Source organism: Lipotes vexillifer, unplaced genomic scaffold (assembly GCF_000442215.2).
Source record: "Lipotes vexillifer unplaced genomic scaffold, Lipotes_vexillifer_v1.1 scaffold75, whole genome shotgun sequence".
NCBI lineage: Eukaryota > Metazoa > Chordata > Mammalia > Artiodactyla > Lipotidae > Lipotes > Lipotes vexillifer.
The window spans coordinates 1,614,293-1,627,324 of NW_006771517.1; the positions used below are offsets into that span (position 1 = coordinate 1,614,293).

A 13,032-nucleotide genomic window follows, 5' to 3' on the forward strand; every position below is an offset into this window, starting at 1 on the left:
GGCCCGCAGCGCGGGGCCCGGAGCGCGGTGAGTGTGGGCGAGGGCCCCGGCGGACGGCGGGGAGCGGGGCGGGAGGCAGTCTCGCTGCGCCCGCGCGCCCGGCATCCGGAGCGGCAGGGCCCCTCATCTCTGGCCCCTCAGCGCGGTCGCCCACACCCCCGACCCGAGGCCCCCTCTGCGCCAGCCCGGCCTCGATAGGCCCCAGGGTGACGAAAACTTTCCCCGGACCCGATACCTGGGTCTGGGCGACCTGAAGAAACCCCGCTGGCCCCCTCCCTTCCGAGACCTGGAGCCTCAGCCATGGGGGGGGGGGTCCCCCACTCCCGACCCCCCAGGCTCCCTGGAGACCCAGATAACGCGCTGCTGACCTTACCAGGGACCCGGGTCTGGGGGACGCAGATAAGCTGCACCTGCTTTCTCCTCTCAGACACGCCTACCCGGACCCACATAACCCCCTTTCCTGCTCCAAATAGTTCGCTCTTTCTCCTCTGTTTCATTTCCCAGAACCACATAACCCCTTTTGAGGCTTCCCCCAATTATTTGGTTCTGGGGAACCCAAATAATTTCTACCCATAGTTCCCTCCTCGGCGATCGTACTCCCAAACTCTAGACAGCTTCCACCCGGTACCATTTTGAGACTCTTGAAATTCAGGGAATTCGCTTTTATCTTAGCCCCTTTAACCCTCCAGCCCATATAATCCATCCCCCACCCCCCACCGCCTCTCTTTCTTTGCGGAGGGTGGGGTGGGGGTCTCTTAGGGATCGAGATAACTTGCTCCTCCCTCCCTTCCATTCCTGAGACCTCCAGACTTCTTCCTGAATTTCTGTCCCTGGTTCGGCAGCCGTCTACCCCCAGCCCTCCCAGCCCAGGGGCGTTTAACCTTTCCCCCCATGCAGTATGGTGGTCTAGAAACGAACCAGGAGACAGACTATCCCCTGCAAATCCTGTCCTGGCCCCATCTCGGTGGGGGAAAGGGACTTGTAAGGTGCAAGATAAGGGGACATCGGGTGTGGGGAGTTGGTACTTTCACCAGCAAGTGTTCCTGTGACCTGGCCTGTGTGTTTTCCCACCTGTCTGCCTGGGACTCTGAAAGAGTCTCGCCTGGGGTTGCTAACCCTACCGCCCAAGGTGAGGCCACGGGATTGTGGGGGGGCGGTGTCTAATCAGGTTTCCTCTTGGTGAAAATGGGGCTGTTGTGAGTTGCAGCCATTTGCTCAAGGCCTCCTTAGGAGTGGGAGGCAGCGGGAATCAGAGGAAATCATGAATCAAAAGGACTCCAAAAAGGGTCCATCTACACCGATAGAAGAACTAGCAGCCCCTGTTAATCCTGTTTGATGTCTTCTGGAATGATGCAAGTCAGTGAGACGCTCCAGCCTCCCTGTAATTTAATTCTCCCCCCACTCTGGAGTGTATGTGTGTTTGTGTGTGTGTTTTGTGGGGGGCAGCTATACCCTTTTCCCCCTTTCCTTCTCACTGTTCTCCAGTCAGTCAGTGTGTCTTTTGGATTTGTTTCTGATGCCCAGGTCAGGACCTGTTTTTTATCTCTAAGTCTATTTATAATTTCCCAGTTGCTATTTTGGCTTCTGCTTAAGGGAAGATTGTGTCCACCGCAAGGAAAGTTCCTGGGTGTGTTTCCTCCTCGGCAGGTGTTGAATTGAGTTCTTCAGATCCCCAAGTAGCTCTTGGGCAGCAGGGATAAAAGCTATTTTAGGGTAGTCACTGAAGTGGAGCTGTTAATCCTCTGTGGGTCTCTCTAGTTAAGAACACTTACAGATTAACCCTTTCCTTGGTGCAGGGGCGCTATTTCTTAACAGTTTTGGGGGGAGGTTTGAGAGAATTCAGCTGTGGCAGCAGAAGGTGGGAACATGCAACTCTATACAAAGGCAAAGATAATAGCTGCCTTTTGTTGGGTACTTAGAGCAAGCCAAGCCCTGTGCTGAGTCCTTTGCATACCTGACTAAAATAATCCTTACAACAAGCCTGTGAGGTAAGTATTTTTAGTTTTACAGATGAGGAAACAGGCTAATAATGGAGAAAGAACGCAGTCTCTATAGAGATGATGTAACACCATAAAAACTATAGTTTCATCAGAGGGCAGCAGGCATCATGGCACACAACAGAACAGACAGACGAGGAAGCGATTTGTCTCTTTTAAAGGCTTCCAAAGAGGGCCATACAGAGTTTTTAGCAAGCATTTGTATTTGGGGTATGGGGCCTTAATAACAGAGGAGATGCCTACAGTGAGGGAAAATCTGGCCCAGGATATGGTGCTGGAGGAAGATAAAGTAAGGGGGACTGGCTCCGGGGGATGTGCTGAGGGTTAATTGTGAGGGAAAAGGGGAAGGCTGCATTCTGGGGAGATGTTGGGAAGGGAAGGAAACTCACTCTGAGGCCTGAGAAGACTCATCTAGGGAGGAAAAAAAAGTAGTACTATTCAGGCCCTGTGCGGAAAAGAGGGAGACACAATTTAGACCTCAGAGGCAGCACTGTTTGTATTTACACGTTTTATGTCAGACATTTCAAGAGTGTTTCACTGAATCTTCCATGAGAATTTTATAGGTAAGGGAACAAATGTCTATTTTAGAAATTGAGGAAACTGAGGTTCAGAGAAACTACGTAACCTGCCCATGGTTTCACAGCCAGTAAGTGGCAGTCTTCTGATATGAAGTCCAAGGTTCTTTCCACAATACCTCCCTCTTCATATCAGACTCCAGAAGGAATCTTAGGATGAAAATATACCGAGTTACACCAGTAACTGGGAGGGATTGATTGTGTTTGTTTTATGGGAACAGGTTCTGTCAGCTTCTGTAGTTGTTAAGGTTTGAGTATGAGACCAGAAGAGCAGCTTTGAAAGAGAAGCAGAATTTTTTCACAGTTTTGCAGAGGAAGATGACTGAAGGAATAGGCCTTCGGATAATGTGGGAGAGGCCCAGGAATCCTCCTGGATGAAAGGAGTTTGCAGACAAGGGACAGAGGGAGAAAAACTAGATTTCCAGAAGGGTTCCTAAGGTAACACTAAAGCCATAGCCCCATTAAGTGCAAATCAAGGCAAGCACATGGCTGCTGCCTTCCTTCTTTGGTTCTATCAGTACAACCTTGAGAGCTCTTCTTAGCCACCATCAGCCTCTTTCCTAGAAGCCCATTACTCACTCTTCTAGCAGCAGCATACTAAACTGCTGTGTCATGTTTGTGCTTGCTCAGGAGAACAGATGAGGTGGACGTGTGGGAGATGGGGGACATACTGTTCTCTTTCTGAGTTTGCATGGAATTTCCAAAGCTAGGCTCCCCTCTCACATCAGCCAAAGTGATGTGACTTGCTTCCCTCTGGCTGCCATTCCCAACTTTCCAGAGGCTGAGGTGCATGATTTCACATATTGACCGGTGGGGGGGGCAGAATTTGACTTTGAAGGTGGGGGAAATTCCCTCCAAACTAGATGTTCAAATTCGTGCTCGCTCTCTACCCAATTCCAAGCTGCCTAGTAATCACTGGTATTATAAACAGGTAATTCCACCCTTTGGAAGAAGGAGGGGACTTAAACAATGAAAGCCAGACATCAGAGGCCTTTGAGGTTTATCGTGAAGCAGGCAAATATGCCATGATGACTCGAAGGCTCAAGTGGGACTAGTTTTTAGTGCTAACACGTGACTCATGCAAAATGCAGCCACCTTTGTGCAGATCTTTCTAGGCAAATCTCCACTCGTGATAGGGAGATGTTTATCATATTACATTGCAGTGTTTCTTCAACAAGAGGAATGGTTCCTGAACAGGACGTAGTTTATGTTAATGATGAGCAAAGCTCTCTCGGGCATAAACCCGCTGATCCCATCATCTCGTTCACGGCCAGCCTGTTGGTTGAATGGTCACTGTGAGCAGCAGGTGCTAATGAGCTGAGCAAGCATTCTTTGGCCCACAGCTAGTTTGTGCAATTGGAGCCCTCCCCAGATTCTCATGGACAATCCCCAGATACCCCTTTTGCTCCCTTCACATGGAAAAGCCTCATGATCAAATTTTGACATGACCTCTTCAAAGGAAATCCCCTTGTTATAGCAAGTTGCATTGGGGTTGGTAATCTTGTGTGATGAGCTTGTGAGTGTGAATGTGGCTCTGTTGTCCCCCTTTTGAGAATCAGTATGGTAATGCCCTTTCTCTCTTCCTCTGAGTTGAGTCAGGAAAGTTGTGTCACCTTTGCTCCCCCGCCCCACTCCACAACCCAGTAGCAAGCATCAGACTTCAAGATATTGGCTCCCCACTTTGGAACTCAGTTTAAACCAGAACTTCCTGAGCATGTTAGCCAATAAGAATCCACTTGCATTCAATGACTGATTTACTCATTTGAAAGAAAGTTGAAAGTCCTTTTCTAGATGCTAGGTGTGTGGAGATGAAAGAGATGTGATCTGAACTCTCAAAGAATCAGAGTTTGGTGATGGCGTCCAAGTTCTAATGCAAATGTGTTACTTGCTCATAATGGAGACATGCACGTGTTCTATGAGGATCTTTGGGACCCTCAGCACCACTCAACACCTTGTGTGTTCGACGGACTTTGCTAAAGAAGTATGGTTTGGGCCCTGAGACCAAGAGACCCAGAGTGGTGGTTGAGGGTGGGACAGGACCAGTACTGGTTTAGTGGAAATGCTGAGTCTGCTGTTGCCTTCCTCAGACAGAACCTCAGAAACACATCTGCTAAGAAACACATCTGGCGCAGGGGCTGACTCTCCAGGGTGTAAATTTCCTAAATAATGGCTTCTTCTTTCTCCTCTGATGCCTTTTGGGCATTTTATTGCTCCTTAGCACCTCTATGAGGAGAATTGTAGAAAGTGAGGAGGAGGTAGGGTGAAGAGGAGGAGGAGGTGCTGCTATTTCTAAATTTAGTGGAAAGGATGTAAAAGTGAAGTTAGAACGGAAAGTCTGGAGTTTAGGGCTTTTACTTCCTCTGATTATCCTGTTTTCCTATTAGCCTAGGTGGTACTTGTAATAATAGTTACCACTAAGCACTAGGTGCCTAGCCTTCTGCTGAATGCTTTATATTTATTATCTCATTTAATCCTCAAAAGATCCTTATGATGTAGGAGATTATTAAACCCATTTTGTAAATGAGGGAACAGCTCAGGGAAGTAAGTAATTGGCTGAAAGTCACATGGCTTCTAAGTGGAAGGGCTGGGATGGAACGGGGATCTCTCTGCCTCCAGAGCCCATGTTTTCATGGTATTGGGCTCCCTAACACCAGGTGTTCTGATGTTTCAGGTGAAGAGATTGTTTTCTGAAGGCTGCGTTGGAGGCTGTGACAGAGCACAGAGCCCTGTGGAGCTGATGGGGAGGCTTTCTCAATAACATGGCCCTTCGCCATTAGCCTTGCCATGACCACATTTTTCACCAGCGTACCCCCCTGGATTCAAGATGCAAAGCAGGAGGAGGAAGTGGGCTGGAAACTAGTTCCCAGGCCTCGGGGCCGGGAGGCGGAGAGTCAAGTGAAGTGCCAATGTGAAATCTCGGGGACACCCTTCTCAAATGGGGAGAAGCTGAGGCCTCAGAGCCTCCCCCATCCAGAGCAGAGACCGTATAGCTGCCCTCAGCTGCACTGTGGCAAGGCGTTTGCCTCCAAGTACAAGCTGTATAGGTAGGTGATACTCCCATACTTCTTCCTGCCCTGAGGTTTCCAGAGGATAAAGCCAGAGAGACTCCACTGAGTGTGGGACTTTATCTGTGGCAGAAGAGTAGAGGTTAATTTGTCCCATAAGTGTACCCTGAACGTCAACCGTTTGAGGTCACTCACTGAAAAATAATGGTGGTATTTTTTATTCAAACACTAGAATCTGATGGGTACAATATCAGATAGCCATGAACAAACTAGATAGAATTTTTTTTTCCAATACAGGTATACCTCATTGTATTGCACTTCACTTTATTGTACTCCTCAGATACTGCATTTTTTTACAAATTGAAGGTTTGTGGCAACTCTCAGTCAAGAAAGTTGGCCCAGTTTTCCAGCAGCATTTGCTCACTTCATGTCTCTGTGTCATGTTTTGGTAATTCTCACAAAAAAAGATTATAGCTTGCTGAAGGCTCAGATGATAGCTAGTATTTTTTAGCAATAAAGTATTTTTTAATTAAGTATATACATTGGTTTTTTAGACATAATGCTATTGCACACTTAATAGACCACAGTATAGTATAAACATAACTTATATATATATAACTTTTATATATATAACTTTATATATATAACTTTTATATATATAACTTTTATAACTTTTATATGCACTAGGAAACCAAAAATTTCATGTGACTCCTATTATTGTGATGTTCACTTTATCACAGTGGTCTGGAACCAAACCTGCAATATCTCTGAGGTACGCCTGTGCTGCTTTCCCCACCTATGTCAGGTAATGGTCAGAATATTAGCCCCAAATTAGGAATCAGTTTTAGAAGTTTAGAAGGAAAAGGAGACCCTCAGGTCCAATCTGTAAATTTTAAAGTGCAGGCTCAGAGTGGAGAAGTAACTTACCCAAGGTCTATAGCTTCTTAGGTCCTGCAGTGTCTCTTCTACTGAACTAGCATGCCACTCAGATGATTACTTATGTCTCTGTAGAGTCCCTGGTGTCCTCTGGGTTGGAAGATTTCCTGAAACTTCTAAGTCCAAGAACCCCTACTTAAAGTGAAATGGAATGTGAAAGCCCTGGTGTATAGCAGATAATGACAGAGCAGCTTTGAAGGGAGGGGGGCCCGCTCGGACGTAATTTTGATTTTGCCTTTCCATCAGAGGACCATGAACATGCCCTTTACCAATAACGTAGACTTCCCTGATGCACAGTCATTCATCTCTTGACTATTATTTATTGATCTCCTGCCACATACCAGGCACAGTGTTCAGTGATACGGACAGAATAGTGAGCCAGACAGATGGGGGTGCTGGCCCTCCTTGAGTTTACTGTCTAATAGCAGGGACAGACAGTAAATGAGTAAATACAAGAACAAGATGACCACAGAAAGCCTCAGTTCCTTGTTTGGAAAACAGTTGATAGGAAGGAGCTAAAACAGGTAACAGGGTAGCGTGTGGCCAGGATTGCCCTCATGACAGTTCTGTTGTCCTCAGGAATGCTTTGATTCTGTGTGCTCCTCTGTCTTAGGTGGATTCCAGTTGGGGCTGTCCTCTTAGACTTTCTTAGTGACAGTCTGAGTGTCAGTGGGAGGCTACAGGAAAGGTCCTGGGCCAGGAGACAGGAGCCTTGACTCCACCCTTAGTCACTGTATTTTAGGTGAATTACTAAACCTCTCTGGGCCTTTGTTTCCTCACCTTCAAAATGAGGGAAATAGACTGGATCACTCAGCATCTCCCTCTCATACGTTTTCTTGCCAGTTGTGTCACAGGAGGTTAATAGTAACCCTCATAGGTGTGAGCATTCACAGATAGCATGAGAGTAATGGGTACGACTGATAAGAATCACTGGGTGCTGTGCAAGAGACAGCAGTGGCGTACCTAAGTGAACCTAGGTCTCAAGAAGGTCTGTGTTTAAATTCAGCCTCTGCCACTTACTAACTGGTGGGTGGGGCTGCCCTGTGCTTCAGCCTCTTATGGAGAACAAGGTTAATCACACATCTCACACAGGGCTTGCAAACCGTGAGACTCCAAAGTCTTGCTGAGTTGATTCTGAATGTACTATGGAGCTCTGGATTGCAGTTCCTGAAATCTGAGCTGCTTTTCAGACAGAAAGGAGCAGGAGCAAACCAAGGGACACTGAGGTGCCAGATCACTAAAAAAAAAGGTTTTAAATGTTGCTGCTGTGCTCGCTTCGGCAGCACATATGCTAAAGTTAAATGTTGCTGCTTTGTGTGGCAAACAATTTAAATGGTACCAATGGACATGCAGTGAAAAATGAATTGTCACACTCGAAGCCACTATTCTCCTCCCCAAAGGCAGTTTCTTGTATATCCTTGTTGAGACATTCAAACATTCCTTCTTTATTTTCACAGGGGATTGTATTACACACACTATACTGAACTTCCTTTTTTGACTTGGCTCCCTATATCTTCGGATATTGTTCCAGATCAGGAAGTTTAGATATATTTCATTTTCCCTTTATTGTGTCATTTAAATTTTTATAAATACGCTTTTTTTTGCAAAGGAAATGCATTCAAAATTCAAAAGGTATATAATGAAAATTCTCCATCACACCCATAAAAGCTGCCCATTTCTTCTCCCCATAGGTAGCCAATGTTGTCAGTTTCTTGTGTAGCCTTCCAGAAATATTTTAAGCTCATACAAGCAAACATACATATATCTTCCCTCTTTTCATATGTATAGTATCATTCCATAGGCACTATTCTGTCTCATGGGTTTTTTTGACTTAAGTATATCTAGGAGCTTGTTACCTGTGGTACCTATAAAGCTGCCATTATTTTAAAAAGTTGAGTGGGGAATTCTCTGGTGGTCCAGTGGTTAGGACTCTGCGCTTTCACTGCTGAGGACCCAGGTTCGATCCCTGATCGGGGAACGAAGATCCCACAAGCCTCATGGCCAGGAAAAAAAAAGTTGAGTCATTTTATGGACTTAGAATAACTTAATCAGTTCCCTATTGATGGACATTTAGATTGTTCCTGATTTTTTGCTACTAAAATCAGTGCTGCAAAGAATAGCAGTACATGTGATTTTGCAGGTGGTCAAGTATATCCATAGAATACAGTTGGCATGGTATTCCATTCCATTGCATGGCTGTACCATAGTTTTTGTGTCTAGTTGCCTGTTAGTGGACAACTCAGTTGTCTAGCCAGCTCTTGTGATCTCATTTCTTTCTCCTCTGTCCTCCATCCCTATCTCCAGGCACATGGCCACTCACTCAGCCCAGAAACCCCACCAGTGCATGTACTGTGATAAGATGTTTCACCGCAAGGATCATCTGCGGAACCACCTGCAGACCCATGACCCCAACAAAGAGGCCCTCCACTGTTCTGAGTGTGGTAAGAATTACAATACAAAGCTGGGCTACCGGCGCCACCTGGCCATGCATGCCGCCAGCAGTGGTGACCTCAGCTGCAAGGTGTGCCTGCAGACCTTCGAGAGTACCCAGGCCCTGCTAGAGCACCTGAAGGCCCACTCACGCCGGGTAGCAGGTGGCACCAAGGAGAAGAAGCACCCTTGTGACCACTGTGACCGGCGGTTCTATACTCGTAAGGATGTGCGGCGGCACCTGGTGGTCCACACAGGCCGGAAAGACTTCCTGTGCCAGTACTGTGCCCAGCGATTTGGCCGCAAAGACCACCTGACACGTCATGTCAAGAAGAGTCACTCGCAAGAGCTGCTCAAGATCAAGACAGAGCCAGTGGACATGTTAGGCCTACTCAGCTGCAGCTCCACAGTCAACGTGAAGGAAGAGCTGAGCCCTGTGCTGTGCATGGCCTCTCGGGACGTGATGGGGGCCAAGGCCTTCCCTGGCATGTTGCCCATGGGCATGTATGGTGCCCACATCCCTACCATGCCCAGTGCGGGCGTGCCACACTCCCTGGTGCACAACACGCTGCCCATGGGTATGAGCTACCCTCTGGAGTCCTCACCTATCTCTTCCCCAGCTCAGCTTCCTCCAAAATACCAGCTTGGATCTACCTCATACTTGCCCGACAAATTGCCCAAAGTGGAGGTGGATAGTTTTCTGGCGGAGCTTCCTGGAAGCTTGTCTCTCTCATCCGCTGAACCCCAGCCCGCCTCACCTCAGCCGGCGGCAGCTGCGGCCCTCCTAGATGAAGCACTGCTCACCAAGAGCCCCGCCAACCTCTCTGAGGCCCTCTGCGCTGCTAATGTGGACTTCTCCCACTTACTGGGCTTTCTTCCTCTCAACCTGCCCCCATGTAATCCACCCGGGGCCACAGGAGGCCTGGTCATGGGCTACTCCCAGGCCGAGGCGCAGCCCCTGCTCACCACTTTGCAAGCTCAGCCTCAAGATTCCCCGGGAGCTGGGGGACCGCTGAACTTTGGGCCTCTGCACTCCTTGCCTCCTGTCTTCACCTCTGGCCTGAGCACCACCACGCTGCCTCGTTTCCACCAGGCATTCCAGTAGCCCCAAGGAGGACCTCAGCTCAGTCTTGGCTCTGTCAGGGAGTCTCAGTATCTACCCCATATGCGTCCCCCATGAAGGCAGCTGAGCTTTCAGAGCTGAGTTCAAAAAGAAAAATTTCAGTATCTGTATGGAGCACTTGATTTGGGGGCTTGGGCTCCAGGATCAGCTCCAGGAGGAGCCTTGAGCCCCAACCCCATGAAAAGATGTCATACAATAGGACTTCAGGTATTTTTACTTTTTTTTTTTTTTTTTTTAATCTGAATCGGGAGCCACACCTAGCCCTCTCCCTCTCCAAAGCATCAGAACCTCCTTCTCTTTGGAGAAGGGAGAGGTCTCTTAGAGACACAGAGGGTTTTACTTTGGATGACCTCGAGAGAAATAGCCCGAGAAGCCCGTCTTCTGGTCCCAGCCTGCAGACCCCACAGCAGTTGGTCAGGCCCTGCTGCAGAGGGTCCATCGCCTGCTTCCAACCAACAGGCAGGAGAGAGGGCCTCTGTTCTTCCCCATCACCTCTATCCCTCCTGTCCTGGCACCTCCATTTTCAGTGTTTTCCAGCAACGGTACCGTTTACACAGTCGCCTCAGACACACCATTTCACCTCCCTTGCTGAGCTGTATAGCCTTAGAATGATTGCAGTGAACATTGTTTACACACCGTGAATCCATTCCCACCAGTCCATTCCAGTTGGCACCAGCCGGAACCATTTGGTACCTGGTGTTAACTGGAGCCCTGTTTACAAGGCGGAGTCAGGTCTCACTGACTTCTCTTCACTTGAGGTCATATTTTTCCCCTGTGGGGAAATAAACTGACTTTGGACTGCTTCAGTCTCTGCCACCTTCCATGACTGTGTCTGTTCCTGCCTTCCTCGGCAGAGTCCACAGGAGACAGGCAAGAAGATTGGAGCGGTTTTCTCACAGGTCTGCAATTCTGTTTTTCTCCAAGTACATCACGACCCCCTCATCCTCCTTTTGAACTGGAGAGGGGAAGAAATGAAAGGCATGCCCACTTCCATCACCCCCCGCCCCAGTTCTCTAATCCCCACCCTGAATGTCAGGAGCTTTTATCATTAGTCTTGGAACGGGGGACTCCGGTTCTAGGCTGGTGTGGATAGCAAAGGAGAGGGTGAGACCTCATTTGTCTCTCCTGTCTCTTCCAGGAAGTTGTGGAATTGTTGGAAGAAGCGTTTTCAGAAAGTTAGGACTGGGCAGATAGCTGAGTCCTAATCTCTGGGTGTACATTATTGCCTCCCATACCAAACTTTTTTCTTCTCTACAGTGTTCCTCCTCTCCCACTTTGCAGTCCCGTGGACTCAGGCCCACTGTGCCTAGGCTTCTCTGCTCTCCATCAAAGAACTTCCATCTTCCTTTTGTGGCCCCTCTCACTTTTGCCCCCAGTACTCAGCAAGTTTCTTGCAACAAATGATTAGTTCTTCTCTTCTGACTTGTGGGGCTCCCTGCCACAGACAGCACAGCTCTTGCCCAGCTGAACCCCATCCCTGCTTCATCTCAGTTCTGCGTGGGCTTCGCTCTTCCCACTCGTGGAAGGGAGGCAGCTCAGGGACCACCAGTGTGGGGCCCTCTTGAGACACTTCCACTCTGATTCAGAAACACACTCCTACCTCTTTACTGTTAACTCCTACAGATGCGGCCAGCAGTTTCTGGGCGCTTCTCTCAGCAGGTGCCTCATACTGGCTTCTCCACTAGGGTTTCAGGACAAACTACCAAGGAACTGCCTCAGCCTCTTCCCAGTCCTCCCCCCCTCCCCCTTCTGTCTAGAAATCAGTTTGGTTTATCATCAGGAACTGAGCAGGTCCAAGACCCAGGCTTCTGCTTCAGCCCAGGCCAGTACTCTTCCTTTGAGGTGAAAGCCGTATAATGTCCCTGGCTCTTGATTGGAAGCAATGTGGAGTGAATAAGCATGTTTTAATTTAGGCAGGCTAGTTTGGGATACCTTTTAAAAAAAAAGACAAAACCAGATATAAAGGCGTCTGGCAAGATTAGAATCAGAGTAGGTGATTTGCTTCTAAAAATTAGTTTCAGTGAGTCCCAGGGACTAATTAAGGTTTACTTTTAAAAGCGTCCCCTTGGTACGCAGCCACCTCCTGCATGCTGTGCATGTTATTGGGACTCGTATATAGGAAATGGTATGTGAGGATCCAAACAGGACTGCTGCCATTCTCCTTGTTGTCTCTGATCTTCATCACTAGACCCAGCAACCCTCACCCCTCCCTGCCACCTTCCCTGCATCTTTCGTTTACAGAGGCAAATGGGCCTCTGGCCACAGAATATAAAGTCTTGGGCTGTTAGAAGAGTTGCCTCCTCTTTGCCTGCTCTTTCCTGTCCCTTCCTTGAATACTCTCCCCCATTAGTGATGCTGGGAAACTCATAGGACAGGCAAAGCAAGTATTTAAAACCTTGTAACTGGGGCCTTGCCCCTCCTCCCCTCACTTCTTCCTTCTGTCCTGTTCCTCTTTTCTTCTTCCTTCAATGCCCTTCCCACCCACAAGGAATTTTCCTATCACTGTGAACTTTGCTGGTGCAGAGGAACATTTGCCTTCACCTTTTTTTTTTTTTTTGGACCATAGACACCCAGCCATTTCTTAAACCTCCCCAAAATTTAAAAAAAGAAAAAAGTCCATATTGGCCTGGTTGTTCAAAGGATAAGAATAGCTTTATCCTACTCAGTACCAAACTCACTTCAGTACCCTTACTGAGGCCATGAGAGCCTAGGGGTTTCTGCCCAGGACAGGAGCCACGGCATGTTGGCAGAGACCAAACGGGGACCAGGAAAAGGGGTGATGTTCCCTTCCCCCACCACCTCCAACCTCTGTCAGCATGAGCTGCCCTGAACAGTGGCAGGCAACTCCCCCTCTGCACAGTAGCTGGTCAGGGTTGAGTGCAGTCCTGGGGGCCAGGGGATAGCGTGCCCAGTTGTGTCAGCTCAGAGGATCTGTGCACATCTTAGAGATGTGAGAGGTAGGGAAA

The 13,032-nt window shown here is 48.2% G+C and overlaps 1 protein-coding gene across 1 annotated transcript; it reads left to right on the forward strand.

The window, feature by feature from the left end:
- Positions 1 to 5,249: 5,249 nt before the first annotated feature.
- Positions 5,250 to 10,048, forward strand: PLAGL2 (PLAG1 like zinc finger 2). The gene is made up of 2 exons (XM_007446857.1): positions 5,250 to 5,616; positions 8,818 to 10,048. Exons 1-2 carry the CDS (start codon positions 5,357 to 5,359, stop codon positions 10,046 to 10,048), a joined length of 1,491 nt encoding a protein of 496 aa, XP_007446919.1. The 5' UTR covers positions 5,250 to 5,356.
- The last annotated feature ends 2,984 nt before the right edge of the window (positions 10,049 to 13,032 follow it).

Coding starts and splice junctions, on each gene's coding strand:
- PLAGL2 (XM_007446857.1), top strand. CDS start 5,357: ATGACCACATTTTTCACCAGCGTACCCCCCTGGATTCAAGATGCAAAG. Junction 5,617..8,817: donor TCCAAGTACAAGCTGTATAG/GTAGGTGATACT, acceptor CCCTATCTCCAG/GCACATGGCCACTCACTCAG.